This window comes from Crocodylus porosus, unplaced genomic scaffold (genome assembly GCF_001723895.1).
Source record: "Crocodylus porosus isolate Cpor-Errol unplaced genomic scaffold, CroPor_comp1, whole genome shotgun sequence".
NCBI classification, from domain to species: domain Eukaryota; kingdom Metazoa; phylum Chordata; order Crocodylia; family Crocodylidae; genus Crocodylus; species Crocodylus porosus.
In genome coordinates, this window is record NW_017728886.1 from 241,451,814 (window position 1) to 241,467,482 (window position 15,669).

The window sequence follows — 15,669 nt, forward strand, 5'->3', positions numbered from 1 at the left end:
ATTGAGTCCAGCCCCCCACCCGAAGGGCAGGAAGTCAGCTGGGGTCATAGGATCCCAGCAAGATAAGCATCCAATTTACTCTTGAAGGTGTTCAACATAGGTGCATGAACCACCTGCGATGGCAGGGTGTACCAGACCTTGGGGGTTTGGACAGTAAAGCTGGTCTAATAAAAGCTAATAAAATAAAATAAAAAGATTCACCCAAAGAACCTTGTCTGCCTATGTCCTTAGACCAACATGGCTACAACCTACACCTCTGTAAAACACACTTGAGTAACAAGATTTGCAGAATTAAAACACAACATTTCACTTATTTGCTTGCACTGTTGGCATGCCTTGCATTAGACATGGGTGGATACTTTTGAACAGGGACAGTCTTTTGGTTCGATGTTTATAGCGTGCCTGCTACAAGGAAATTCAATCCATAATTGGGATTTAGGGACCTCTCTCTTAGGTGCTACAGTACCAAACCACTCTTTCTAGACAGACTCGTCCTCTTGTATTTGTAGCTGTAAATTGGACATTGGAAATTAAAGTCCGTTCATGGTGCTATCACTTTCTTCAGTAATGATAACTCTTGGGAAACAATCACAAGACTCCCGATTTCCAAGTCAAATTAACTCCGACTCATGATTTCCGGATAGAGAGATCAAATACTGGATTTTTTTCTTTTAATGCATGTTGAACAGCGCTGTGCTGGTAAGTCTGTGAAGTGGAAAGGTGTGTGTGGGGGGGGAGGAATGGAGGGGGGCAAATCAAGGCCCCCATGGCAAGGGAGGAAGTGGCACAGGGACTGGGCTGAATTGGGCCTGGGGGCCATGGTGGGTTGTGTGACAAAGCTGCAGGTGGTCATCCAGGAGCACTGGGGGGGGCATGACTCCCTGCCACTGCATGGACCCCTGGGAAAGGCATGGGGGGGCACGTGCCCCCCCAGATTTGTGTGCAGGGTGGAGGTGGGTTGCCTGTTGTGGGCTTGGGGTTCTGTGTCCTGCTGGCTTTGACCTGGGAGCTGCATGATGGCCACACTGTGCGTCTCATGCCCACCTGATGGAGTTGCGTGGCTCCCGGGACAAAGGCAGCAGGGTGCAGAGCTGCAGGCTATAGCAAGCAGCCTGCTTCCACCCTGAGCACAAATCCAGGGGTGCATGCAGGGGTGGGGAGTTCCGCAGCCCCACTGCACATCTGAACAAGCTGCTTGCAGCTGCAGCACAACCCACAAACCAACCTGTCAGTTTGTCTGTCCCTCATTCCCAAGCCACTACCATCCCAGCCCTACTGCTACCCCTCACTCTTGACCCACAGTACCCCACATATTGCCAGGGTGTGCAGGAACCCCCTTACTCTGGGCTCCAACACCTCTCCCCACACCTTTACAAACAACCCCCTGCCACACACACACACACACACACTTCAAAAATATTCTCATGATTTACATTGCAATTCTCTTGATTTAAGTGTTTGTCTTATGATTTTTGACAGGGCAGGGTTGGCAATATTGTTTCTTACATATGATAAGATGATTTTTATGATTCTTCCTTTTCCCATTTGCAAAATGTGGACAGTTATGGGCATCTGCTTTACAAGAATATTTTCAATCTTAATGGAAGTATTATGACATGTTACAGAAGTACAATATAGTGAAATACCAGAAGCTATTTTTCTCTTACCACATGTTTATTTAAAGAGAAATCTTCCATTTCATTTCTTTAAAAAAAAGGTCTTTGTAGCCACACTGATTGGGTTCTATTATTCTTCCTGTTATATTTCATTTGGTCGGTCACCCTCTTACTTTCCCCCCTTTCAGTGGAAAAAGGATTAAGTCCCTTCTAGAGAATGGTCAGTTCCCCATAAGGTATTTTAGGATATTACATTTATCAAATATTTTCATCTCATGGGTATTCCTGCTTATACCTTAGATTTTCCCCAGTTGGAACACAGAATTACATATTCAGATAAAGGACAGCTCACATTATTTTAATGACACACTGCAACTTTACAATGCATTCACCTTTTGTATAGTTTTAATTCATTTGGTTTTCCTTAAAAATGCAGATGGCTGAAATATTAGACTACAGTTCATTCTCAAAACTTAAGACCCAGTTGTTCGCCAATCAGTCATGGCTTTTAATATCAATATGGGTAGTTAATATTGATATCTGTAGACCAAAGAGACTTGAGACTGCATGTATTACCAATGGGATGGAAAAAAGGCACCATTTATAAAAAATCTTTCATTATGATTCCACGACCTGGATTCAGACAGAATGTAACTGGTGATAAACTATACATTTCCAAACTATACCGAATTAATTTATTAGAAGAAGCAGATGGGAAGGTGGGGCATGGGAGGAGTTCTAATAGGAAAAGCAACCAACAGAAGAATGTCAAATACAGTAGAAAGTTTAGGTCTGCTCAAGCTGCTTTTTGCTCTTCTGTTCCCCTCCCCCCCCACAAGCCTAACCTACAACGTATACTTTACATTAGGGATCAGCAAACACTGGCAGTCAAGCCCATTTTCTTCAGCCCGCATTGGGGCCAGGGCCAAGGCCAGGAGCTAGCAGCTGTCTGCAGCCTCCCGGCTGCAGCCGGCCCTGGCTCTGGGTAGTTGCTGCCAGCCAGAAGCCCAGGCTGTTCCTGGAAGGTGGCTGGGAGGCTACAAGCTGCTCAGGCACCATAGCTGGCAGCAGGTACCCCAGAATCTGTGCTGGCTGCAGCCAGGAGGCTACAAACAGCTGCTGCCTCTCGGCCCCAGTGGGTGCAGTGATGGTACCTGCTGCCTTCCTGGAGCCCAGAGCCAGGAGGCAGCAGCTGTTTCCAGGCTCCTGGCTGTAGCCGGCCCAGGTTCTGAGTACCTGCTGATAGCCAGAGCCCGAGCTGCTCCCAATAGCCGGCTGGGAGGATGGAGGGCCCAGGAGAGAGAAACAGGGCCAGGAGCACAGCGTGTGTGACCCAGAGTGGCAGCTAACAGAGGGGCTGCACAGGGAAGCTGCCTGCAGCTGCACGCTCCATGATGCCCTGGTCACATTTCTCCTGTGTGCACGGGAGCAGCATGGGTAGCAGTGCAGGGTTGTCTGCCTTGGTGCTGCCCCCAGCTGCAGGGTAAGTGTGACCAGGGCAGTGGGGAACTCAGAGCTGCAGGCAGCTTTCTACACTTCCTCGCTCTGCCCTGCCCCACCAGGTCTCACATGCTGCTCTACAGAAGCAGCAGTGAGGGCAGCATGGCAGGGAGCATCACCGGTATCTGCTGCCTCCCTGGAGCCCAGGGCTGGGGCAGCAGCAGCTGTTTGCAGCTTCCCAGCTGCAGCCAGCCCAGGTTCTGGGTAGCTGCTGATAGCCACAGAGCCTGGGCTGTGGGGCAGGGGCAAGGGGCACAAGCAGGGCATCCTGCCATGTACCCCCTGCTCTCATTGTGTTTTTCTGGCATGCTGGCACTCTGGCACCTTCCAAGGTAAGCATTGTGGGTTTTTTCGGCACTCAGGCCAAAAGATGTTGAGTACCCCTGCTTTACATCTTACTACAAGCATCAAACTAACACCGCTAGTTGTACAGCTTCTCAGTTTGGTCCAGGAAATCCAGAGTAAGCTATAGGAGAAGTTGAAGATTGAGAGCTGGGAGAGAGTATTGGGGGATGATGCCCTGTTTTGTTTTTCTAAATAGACTATTTCCCTCCACTCCCTTTTCATCAGAGATGCAAACCAAACAGCCACCCGCTGTTTATTTTTAAAAGAAGTGCTGAACATGCCTTATTAAAATGTTAATTTTTCATTCTGTGGTTCACTATTACAAACATTGCCTTTAGATTAAAATAACAAAACAGAAATGTAATCCTATTACAGGCGTAATGAAAAACATTAGTTGTGCCTCATTCCTATTAAAATCGGAGCTATTTGTATTAGAATCCAGCTGCCACCCTACACTACTGCTGTGCATTAACACATAATCACAGAGACCGTAACACTACAAGAAATGCTACCTTTTTGTTTGACTAACCTTGTTAAGATTCTCTACCTATTGTGCCTGGCTAGTATGAAGGAAGACTGGGTTGGTCAGATCTATGGATATTATGTAAAGAATATTCTCTCTTAACATGAACTAAAATTATCCACTTTATTCCAGTGGGTAATTTTAAGATACAGAGGCAATTTCACAATACTAACCTCATTAATAAAACAATGAGTCTTAACATGCAATTCAGACAAAGAGTCCTAATATGGTTCCACTTGACAACAAGGAGAAGAAAACGCTTCATGCCCTTATCCTCCACAAGTCTAAGCAAGATAAATTAACAGAAGCAAGTCCTGTTCACAAACCATGAGCAAAGGATCACTTGAAAATATTTTCCCCATCTCTGCATTTTCTTTTGACCTAAAGCAAAGCTCTTTGCTTTTTTAATATATGCAGCCTTGCACAAGAGAAACTCAAAATTAGGTTTTTAAAAGTATAGTTTAAAATACAATTCTCACATTTTTCAAAACTGGTCTTGAAAGAAAATGGACCATTTTTTTGGTCTACACAGAAAATTATTTCATCTATAGCTGGAATCTACACCTTCACACAAACACATTCATATTGGACACCATTTATTCAATTATTTAGTCAATTAACTGACTGAAACTAGTATCATCTTTTAAGAAAGCAAAATGTATTTTAATACAAAGACTTAGCTATTCAACAATAGTGGTCGCTTACTGATGAAAAATGAAGCCCCAGAGAACTCTATTCTGATTTCACTTAGACTGATTTGATACTTCTGTGGAGTTGCATTATTTACCCCATCTTAACTGAAACAAAAATTAAGTCACTAATTGCTTTTAGAAGACACTGCAGATCTGAACCCATTCAGTTCTCAAGCTAGCTATTTTGCCAGTTGAATAAAATGTAAGTGAATGGTACTAGTTGCTTAGTATTCCACTTATCTGCTTTTTATTACTTAGTGAAAAAAAATTAAGAGTGAATTTAAGATTGCTTCTGCAAATTCTTTGACATAAATGTAACACTTGTCCATGGCCCGTGTCCTTTTCTTGAAACAAAAGCACTACCATACAGGTGTTCAAGGTGTTTTCATGGAAAAAAAAGCCATCTGTTCTATGAAAAAAAATCTTAGCTTTTAACCAGCAATTTCTCAGGAAAAAATTTTCTAGCACCACTTGTAATGCCTCTATGCCCCTCTTGGTTCCTAGGATCCCTAGCATCACCCAGTCCTCTACTCTCCCTCCCCATTGGAAAGTTGGAGGGAAGGAGGGTGAGTGCTAGCTCACGGATGGTCTCTAGAGTGGCAAGCTATGAGGAAGCCTGGTTGGGATCCTGCTACCGCCAGGCTTGAACACTCACTGGGGGCAAGGAGAGCAGTGCTCCTCACCCTCAGCCACTTCTGCAGGGCAGGAGGCTGTCCTTAGCTCTAATTTTTGGCTTTTTATTTTTAACTCTTATTTTGAAAAACTCCTGTTGCTGCAAAGCATTTGCTGGCTACATAGCTCTGAGGGTGAATAAGTCTTCAACTTGGTTTTCATGTTCTTTTTGAACCAGTTAAAGGAGTCGTGGTATGAATGACAAAGCTGCTGAAACTAGTGACTCAGTGTCAGGGTAGTGGAGCCTCAGGAATCCCCATTGCAAAAATGGAAGCCTACTGGTAAGGGGGTACTCCCTCAGGGACCATAGAAGAGATCCAAAATTTGTTTATTAAATAGGAAAAATAAGAACAATTTAATATAATACCTCTTGTTCTCTCTAATTATCCATGTACAGCTTTCATGGTCAATAGATGAATGGAGCATTCCTTCTAACAGAGGCAGCTGCTGACTTTTCAATACTATGCTGATATGAACAGGAGAAAACTGTACTGTTACGTCATCCTTAGTGATGTCTTCTGGAAGTTGAACTGTTACCGTTAAATCACCTTCAGTCTGTTGCCAGTAATAAAGAGGGTCTGACAAATGGAAACAAGTAGAAACAGAGAATCAGTTAAAAAATTAAATAGTAGTGTACACTAACCTGGAATAAAACTGGAGAAATGAAAGAGTTGTGCTTTTTCTCGCAGAAAGAGCACAACTCAATTGTATTCTGAAAAATACATAGAAGAGATATTCTGATAACTTATTAGAGAATGAAGAAACACAGTTCACTAGCTACCTGGCAGCAGATGGCTGCCATCTCCACCTGCACCTGCATTAGCATTGTTCAAACAGAAAATCTTTTCAATGTTGTTCTTCTATCAAGTTTACTGGATTTATGCCACAAACCAAAACATTCTGGACATTTATGGTACAATCTCTGTCCATGACCATCAGTTAGCCCGTACCTAAATTATGAGATGAAGCCATGATCTTTGGGCCAATTTCCTCTTCACAGCTGAGTCATGTTGTGCCATGAGCATTAACAGGTACTGTGATGACAGAGTCAGCAGGGCCACATACCAGCACTCTCTAGGGCAGGGGTTCTCAACCTTTTTAGACTTGAAGCATCCCTCATGAAACTCAAAGAACCCCTGGGACAATGCCAGCTCTTAGTTTTCCCTTGCTTTTTTGACGACAGAAAAATAACAGAGCAATTTTCCTGTTGCAAAGAACAGGACAGAACCACAACAGGTCAGAATATTTTTGACACTACAGATCCCCATTTTAAATCTCCGAGTTTATTTTGTGAATCACGCACACCCAACAGCGATAACACTGCATGCCATCCTGTGACGCCACTGAAATTACCTCAAGGTACCCTAGGGTGCTGCAGCACCCTGTTTGAGAATCCCTGTTCTCAGGCAAGTTAGAGGTCTCAGAATTACGCAGGCTATATCCCATCTAGACTTTCGCAGGAATGAGTGGATGTTTAAACAACTGCTGATGTTCAGAGGATGGGGAAGGTCTTTTAAAAGGATACCCTAGGCTGATTCCTTCTGTGAGGCAGAATACCTGGCAGGCTTGGAAGATTCTGTCTTTTACTGCTTTCTCCACGGAGCATTTGGAGGTGTAACAGGGAACCTTAACCCTGCTGAGACAGGGGGAGTGACAAGGAGAAATGGGGACCAGGACAGAGGTATAGAGAGACTAAGGCATCATCAATGGATTAGGGATACTGACCCTTTAAAGAGAATGCAGAGGCCAGTAGAGGTAAAGTTTGTTAATTTGGAAATTAGTTACATCTGACAGGCAAACAATCAGCTGGCTGAAAGAGTCTCCAGACATTTAAATAGAGGCCAGATAGGAACCAGGGAATAGGAACTGTGAAAGCCTCAAGAGCTGCGAGAAATTTGGGGAAGCTTCTTGCGTTTCAGGCAGTGGAAAGGCTGGCAAGCTCCGGTGCTACAGACCCCAAAGAGGCTCCCCAGCCAATGATCAGGTGCTTCTTGAGACAGCTGCATCTTCCATGGCAAAAATGGCAGTTAAGGGCAGCAGTGAAAGCTGCAACACCAGAGGCGCCATGAACCTGGGGGGGACTGCTAAGAGCACTGACACAGCACTGCCAGGGAACCAACTGTGGGGCAGTGAGGGAGAAGCTATTAAAATGACAGCATTGCTGGACTGCAGTTTTGTTTCAGCTGGCTACTTGTTTCTGGAGCAGAAAAACAGGTGGGAAGCCAGGTGCAAGAGGCAGAGGCCTTTGGTGTTCAAGTTATCTCATAAGAGTGGAGACAAGAGGGCTGGGCCCAAAGGGGTGGAGTCTGGACTTGGAAAGAGGACTAATAGCCCGTTCCTTCAAACAAGGCACCAAAAACACAGGAAAGAGTAAACTCACGTCTGCATGTTTTTCTGAACTCAAGAACTCACCATTACGTTATGGCAGGCATGAGTTCAGGTGAAGTGGAGAAACACGGGAAAGTAACTCTTGCCATATCCCCAGGAGCCCTGATATTGGGAGGTAGAGAAGGGAAGCAGTTACTGGACGTATGTAGCATAAAGAGACTCAGCTCCTTCGTTGCACGGGGGCGTCAGCGTACTTTCTGTACCACCCTCAATGACTGGACTTCCTTTTGTACTCTCAAAGCCTGCAACTAGGACATCATGTGTAGGACAAGATAACTTGAATAACTGATACAACAACAGGCACACAGGCTGATTTTTAAGGAAGGCATATACAGTAAAAGCTCCGTTATCCGGCATCCCCCAGGAATGGGGGATGCCAGTTAATCAAATATTCTGGTTAATCAAATGTGCACCATCTGGTGCAGTCCCCAGCATCAGTGCGCTGGGGGACAGGGAAGGGGGCTGCTTTGCCCTGAACTGTGGGCCAAAGAAGTGGCACAGAAAAACTCTGCTCAGTGTCAAAACCCAGAAGTGGTACTTCTGGTTTTGCTTTGGCGGCATCCTTTGGATGCCAGTTAATAGAATTTTCCAGCTAATGAAGTGCCAGTTAACACAGCTTTTGCTGTATTTAGCAAAATATCCCCCCTGTAAGACGAACTGTGAAATACAGTTTCAAGTCAGAAAGTCACACTCATGTGCATCAGCAAGCTAGCAAAGGAACAGAGCTTTCACCTAGAGAGATGTCTCCTGGTTGGGTTTTTGGTGAATGGATGGCAGCAATGATAAAAACCTTATGTTGGATAACTGTATAGATCTTCAGCACCCCGGGAAGGGGTTTTGGTAGCGTGCATCTACCTTCTTTACCATGGAGACAACCAAAGCTATGATCTGCAAAGAGATGCTTCCAGTAAGGCAAAACTGTTGACACCTATCTATCACAGGCCAAGGAGTTCTCTTGCTATTTCCAAAGTATTTTTTATATGAAAAAAGGAGATACTTCAGGAAGGTCCAGAAGTCAACTGGTTGGATTGAAACAGCTAGGGCAATACAACTCAGAATGAGACAGCACATGCTTAAGATAAACTAAAATATTTAGACTTGTTTGGGGAAAAAAAGAGGGATTTGTTAGTTGTATTGCATCAGCTTACATAGTTGGGAGACAAAGGATATGAGCTTTCAGGGCTCATTTATTAAGTTTCTGTTGGCTCAAGGGAATTTCTCACTAAATCTTCTCTCATTTACTTTGACCATCATGCTCATCTCACCATCATGAATCTTCATGCTAGTTTTTCTGGGTAGTAGGCATTTAAGTCAGCAAATAATTGTTTTAATATACACATGCAAGTTTATTAAATTCACAAGCCTTTTACCTAATATTTTAACATAAAAGCATTGGCAACGCGTAGAGGGGTGCAGATGCACCCCCGAATGTGGCGGTGCACCCTCTGCGAGAAGGCACTGCTGACACTGCCGGTGGCACCTGTGGGCGGTCACCACTTGCCCCCCGCACCCCAACGGCGTCCACAGGTCATCCATGATTGCTTCTGGTCGCTGCCGACACTGCCAGTAGCATATGCAGGCCACCCCCCCACCCCAACGGCGTCCACAGGTCATCCATGATTGCTTCTGGTACCTGCCGACACTGCCAGTAGCATATGCAGGCCACCCCGCCACCCCATGCTGCCGACAGCACAGTGGCTGCCTGCGGGAGCTCCCCATTTGCCACCACCAACAGCGCCGCCACTGCCTGAGGGTGTTCCCTCTGTCCCCCAGCCTCTGGGGGCATGCGGTGTCCATGCAAAGAAGGTTAGTTTTTTTTTAGTTACAGGAGTTCTGAAAAAATGTCACTAGAACAAATGTTACCTTTCTTTTTATCTCCTATTTTCCCATCTTCGTTTTCTTCAGGTTGGCTCTCCTCATCCTGCAGAAATTTGAAGGGTTTGTAGGAAACAATCATCAGACCATCTCCATCTGGCTCTATTGCTGCATAATGAGGAACCGACTTTCCCTGGAGAACCCTACATTTGAAGGCTTCATATCTCTGATCACCTGTGTACAAAAAAAAAAAGAAATAAGGAAAAAACCCCAAGAAAACTAGGGTTTTTTAAAATTGGAGTGTGTGTGCATGTGTGCGCGCACGTACATTTGTGCAAAAAGCACATGCAATCACGTCACCCAATTCACCATATTCCAGCCTGGAAAAACAAAATTTGTCTTAGTCCTCCATATCAAATATCCTGTATATTCATCATACTCAGTTTTGATCTACTGCTCTTGCTAGGATTCAATTAAATCCTACCTCATATTGGCTGCTGGCATTGATCATTGTTGGAAATGGACTAATACTCTACTAGATGAACCATCGATTTCATGTAGCATTGCAATTATTTATTGTTTGTGTTTTAACAGTGTCTCAAGGCCCCAAACAGGAATTAGTGCTAGACTGTAATACTACAAGATCAGAACAAATGAAGATAGTTCTTGGCCTTAATATAAAACGGAGACAAGATCTGCAGAGGTACTAATGGAATGAAAGAACAATGCAACAGTAACAGTATATCACATTTGCTATACTAAGCAGCTATTCCTTTACCTTAACGTTTTTAGTAATGCACTATAAAATATATGTTGTTTTTTTCCCCATTACCACTTGGAAACTGACTTTACCATTACTGGAAAACTGTTTGATTTTTTTTTTTTTTTAGAAATTGATCTGTTTTCCTGCTTTTGCCAAATTTCAGTAAATTGTAATTGATATTAAGTCAGTCAGTTGTCCTTCCCAAGAAATATACAGTGAAACAATTTTCTGTAACAAAATTAAAATATTACCTTTCATAGGTTCAAAATTTATAGTTACCTCTGGCTAACATTAACTGCTGTATTTACTTCACTAGAAGACAAAGTTCTTCCCCCAAACACCACAGGTGAAAAATGAAGTTGATTAAATGTGGCCAACACTAAGCATGACTATAAAGTACATGGCCCATATTGAGCAAACATGTTAGTACAACATCTGAGTAAGACATGTAGTAAGGCACATTGAGTCCAGTCCCCCACAGCACCAACTCTTTTTCAAGTCATAGTGAACCACTGCACTGCATACATTTCAACTTTCTGTTCACTCCCACAGCTGAGCAGTTCCTTTCTTTCCCATTTCAAATGATTTGTGTTCACCAGCCTTAAATGTCTTGGAAACATCATCAAATGGGGCCCCAAACAGTTCACCCAGAATTCCTCTGTTGCCCCCTCTCTCTGCTTGTCACATATGATTAGTGTGGCCCCATCTTGCATGAGGTGAAGATGACCAGGCTGCCCTATGCCTCATCTGCATATAAATTTTTGGAGGATCCCAAGAGTCATGTCAATAAAACTCAGTTCTGGTCAGCCAATTAGCACGTGGATCCTTTATGGAGGTATCTGGAATATACACGCATGCTGAGTTGTAAAGTCACCATGATCTGAAATACTGTTGACTCTGCTGGGGCCCAGCCCAATGAACTATATGGTAAATCATGAGCCTTTTGGCTTTGGATTAAAATCATTTTACTTTTTCTAAGTAGGTATAAAAGCATAAGTAATGCGTGGGTGGGAAAGAGGAGGCACAGGGAGCATATCCCCCCCCCATATTTCTGCACCAACAGCAGGGCACAGGGCTGCAGCCACGGCCTAGCAGCAGTGGGGGTGGAGGTGGAGGTGGCAGTAGTGCAGAGTTCTCTTCTGTTCTAGGAAGAGCAGTGTCTGACAGGAAGAAGGGGAGATGAGGAAAAGGGGTAACCTGAATCCCAGATTTATTTTCCCTGTTGTAGCAGTGGGAAGAAGACAAACTCAAGACCAGCCTCAAATAATTACATACTATACATGGACAATTGTATCAAATGTTTTAAGTTTTCTAATGTATAGGCTGTAATTACTGGGGGCAGGGTATGGCTTTCTGTTCCCAGCCCAATTAGCTGCTTTGCTTTCTGCTTCCTGCCTTTCCTGCTGTTGGGCTGCCTATCCTGTCCTTGACCTGCTGCATGTCACACACAGAGGCTACTTGTGCCACTTGTGGCAGCCATGCTGCAGGATGGCCACCCCTAAAACACAGTACAGTATTGTACTTCAGCAGCCACTGAATTTTATAACTTCTCAATATAAAGGGGCAGCATAACAAATTCTCTAAATCTAGAAAGAAATAATTATTCTCCTATGAAAATACTGGTTAGTGGATTATGATTTCTTTGATTAAATGCTGCTGTACTTCAATAAGAGTATCATTTACTTTTTTTAATCCTCCCCAATTCCTTCTGCATTGCATCACTGCAATCTGCATGACATTACAAGAACAGATGACTCAACTTTAAAGGTAGAACAACTGATACAATCCTCTGAGTGAAAAAGTAACAGAAAAAAAAGGTACCAACAGCACCATCAGTTTGGCCATGATGCCCAAAAGAAAGTGCGTATAATAAGACCAAATCAGCCTTGCTGCTGGAGCTTCTTTGTTTCCTGAGCTCTCTCTAAAGCATGCTCTGCTGCGACTGCAATTGATTTTAAGAACCGGGAAAGGAGCAAGGGGTGGAAAATTTTGGATATGCTTTGTGTTTTCTCTCCTCAGCATCCATTCTCTGTCACCATGTAAGAAAGGATACCAAGTTGGATGGATCTATGGTCTGACCCAGTAAATTGCAGTTCTTATATTCTAAATACTCTGAAAGAAGGGCACAGTTAAAAGTCACAACAAAACACAATTAAAGCAATACTCTGGTCCATATGTAAAGGATAGAGATACTCGTGGTTCACAAACCAGTCAGGGAGTAGCTTGAGAATACAGCTCAGAGGACAGAGATTTCAAACTTCCTAGAATCTGTGGTGTTTATCAATGATACATATCAGCTGATTACAGAAATGGCATGGGATAACTGCTTTCTGCCATCTAAGGAGAAATCTTAAATCAGAGCAGAAAATCTTGACCATGATTCTCAAGACAAGTTAATACAGACTCTGAAATGTAGGTTTTATATCTTCCATCTTGCTCTAATTTTCTACACTTTTTGTGCATGTTGGTTCTTTGGGTTTATGCAGGGTGTAAATTTAGCAGACACATCAGTTTGTAAAACTATGACATGTTTTGTTAAACCACGCCCAACAGCATCTCCTCAAGGAGCAAAAGGAAATATAAAATACAAACTACTCAGTCTAGTACAGACATGATCATTTTTTTCCGCCCAAGAAAACAAAACAGTTACACTTTTAAGTAATCCAGATTTTAGAATCAGGGCCACAACATATATCTATAACAATGTGGGTCTTTTTAACCTTCCACACCTTTTGCTAAAATTTAAGCCTACTGAAAAATACTAGAGGATCTTCTCTTTTTGTAATTTCATCTAAATTTCTTAAAGTTTTAAAGGCTTTAAACATATTACTGTATAAAAAACTCTGTATATAAGAGGTTGATTTTTAACATATTGCCTCTCAACAGCGGAAGCTTTCATTTCTTACATGCTTGAAGTGTCAAGCCTCTTGAGATGCATAGTTGCAAATATTATAAATCTTTCCCGTTATAGGGGTGTCAGGAAGTTATTATGTAAACAGTAAAATGGTTAACACGCAATAGCTTTCTCCAAAGAGCTTTGTAAAAGGGATGGTAACAGTACAGAAAAACATACATTTATAGCAGCTTCAAGAGGCAAGGGGAGCTGTACCCAGGAATAAGCAGTAACTGTTATACAAGCATGATACTGTAGCAGTACAAAAACACTGAATTACTCCAACACAGACCCTGCATGCAGCATGAAGTTGGGGAGATTTTGCTATGCTGGGTTTATTACAAGAGCATGGCGAGGTAACAGCAGCTCCCCATGTTGAACCCTCCATAAATGTCTGTTCATACCCCAACTGAACAGACCACTGGTCATAGAATTTTGTCTGCTTCATTATTAATGGAAAAAAATGAAATTCAAAATAGTTCATTGTGATCATTTTCCTTCTTTGTAATCATAGTTTCCCCTAAGTCATGGCACATGATTAAATAGTGGAAGGCAAATTCATATACTGGCTTCAAGAGCAACATCATCATTTTTCTCCTCAAGATATGTTAGTAATAAGTAATAATGTAAAATTATTTAATAGTCAGTAACCTGAAACACCCTTTTCTATTCTGCAGCCTGATCCAATAAAGCGTATGTATAAGAATGAAACAAAAGTGACAAATCAACATTATTGGCATTCATAAAGGAATAAAAATAAGAGGAAGGAAGAGTGACAAACAAAGGGTATGCATGTCTACATGAAAAAAAAAAGACAAGGCTTGGGCAAGAAACATGAATGTGCTGAACAGCACATAGACAGCCTGACGTGTCCCAAAGGGCACACCTCACAATTAAATTACATTTTCTACTGCAAAATGTTCAACGTATAGTTTAAGTGATCATAACTTTGTTAAACATAAACCATCTCTGGAGATGGTGTGTCTGGCTTATCCTTGGAAAGTGTTTATTTCCATCAACAATCTCCCTGTGCTACAGAATTTTCTTTGTCACTGGTAATACACACTAAGCATCATAAATGCTTGTTGATAGGAAAAAAATACTTAAGACTACGGATTTCTTTAATTCAACCTCACATGGAACTTTTTTCTTCTTCAAAACATGCGCGTCCATCATTCTTTTTTTAAAAAAGAAAGTTAATTTTTTTTTATAATTGAATCATTTATTTGTTGACATTTTATGGACATTACTGTATAGACTGTAGTTTCAATTTTGGCTGTTCATCAATACAGTTCAAGAAAAGGAAAGGTTTACAACAAGAATTTTCTATCATCATCAGCAAACTGTTATTCAGGATTGCAGCACACATCCCAAGACAATTTACAATTTACTGTGGAGATGCTATCCATATCAAACTCCATGTCAACTGTGTTTTTTATCACTCCTAAACATATTCACTGAAGGAAATGTGTCAAGATTTCCCTTAGCAAAACAACAGGATTCTATGTAAGCACAATCTCCCTGTGCATTAAAAGGTACCAGGGTTGTCTATCAATCCTGTAAGCTTCAAATTCACAGAGGCATGAAGAAACATTTGCCAAATCAATGAAACATCCATTTAAAATCCCAAGAGTTCAGAGCCCATGCTTACTTTCTTATTCTTTTCTTTCAAGACAAGGGGAAAAAAAGAATGAAACAAAAGAAAAGCAACAACTGGGCTGTGAAAGTCCACAGCTCTGAAGCAAACAAATCAGACTGAGCATTTTGACAGATACTGGAGTCACATGGACATACCTAGCACAAATACTAAAGGCTGCAACTTACAGGATGAGTTCCTATTAACTGGCAAAACAGCTGAATGAAAACTTCATCCATATATCTGAAAATATTCTATAATTTTTGTACAGCTATTAATACAGAGCATTTATCTTAATTTTATGCCATACATTAAAATCATCTTCTATTAGTGTATTATTAACTACTGTAAACTAAGTTAAAGGCATAAGGCAAGAAAACAAATACTAAAGTTGTCCAAAAGCTTCACAGTGCCCAACTTCAGCCCTCAGAGCTACAAGTAGCTCATCTTTTTGTGGATGAAAGTTTCTAGTTCTGAAGCTAGCTTGCATCATTACTGCATACTGCCTGCATTATATAGACACACCCAGAGCACTGAGGCAATTTTGAACAGTTTGGCAACATGTGACCCACAGGCTGGATCCAGCCCACAGAGCAGTTGGGCAGCCAAGAGTAGTACCAGAGCCAAGCAGCTTTCAGCTGCATGCCCTGGGTCAGTTCCCTGGCTGGAAGGTGTACCTGCCCCAGAGCCAGAGAGCAGGCACTGGAAAGATGCGGCAGTAGTATGAGTGCAGTTCCCAGATGCCTGGCCCTGGTATGGACATAGGCAAAGGCCCCTGGCCTATGCTGGACTACAGCCAGGTTGTTCCAGACTGCAGCCTGTAAAT

The 15,669-nt window shown here is 42.5% G+C and overlaps 1 protein-coding gene across 1 annotated transcript in view; it reads right to left on the reverse strand.

Annotated features, from left to right (window-relative positions):
- Positions 1-15,669, reverse strand: part of NUDCD1 (NudC domain containing 1) — a 126,731-nt gene that overhangs the window by 58,250 nt on the left and 52,812 nt on the right. The window contains exons 5-6 of the mRNA XM_019551946.1: positions 9,600-9,785; positions 5,716-5,926 (exon numbers count right to left, since the gene is read on the reverse strand). Of these exons, the coding sequence (XP_019407491.1) occupies positions 5,716-5,926; positions 9,600-9,785 (397 nt within the window). The remainder of the gene's footprint in view (positions 1-5,715; positions 5,927-9,599; positions 9,786-15,669) is intronic.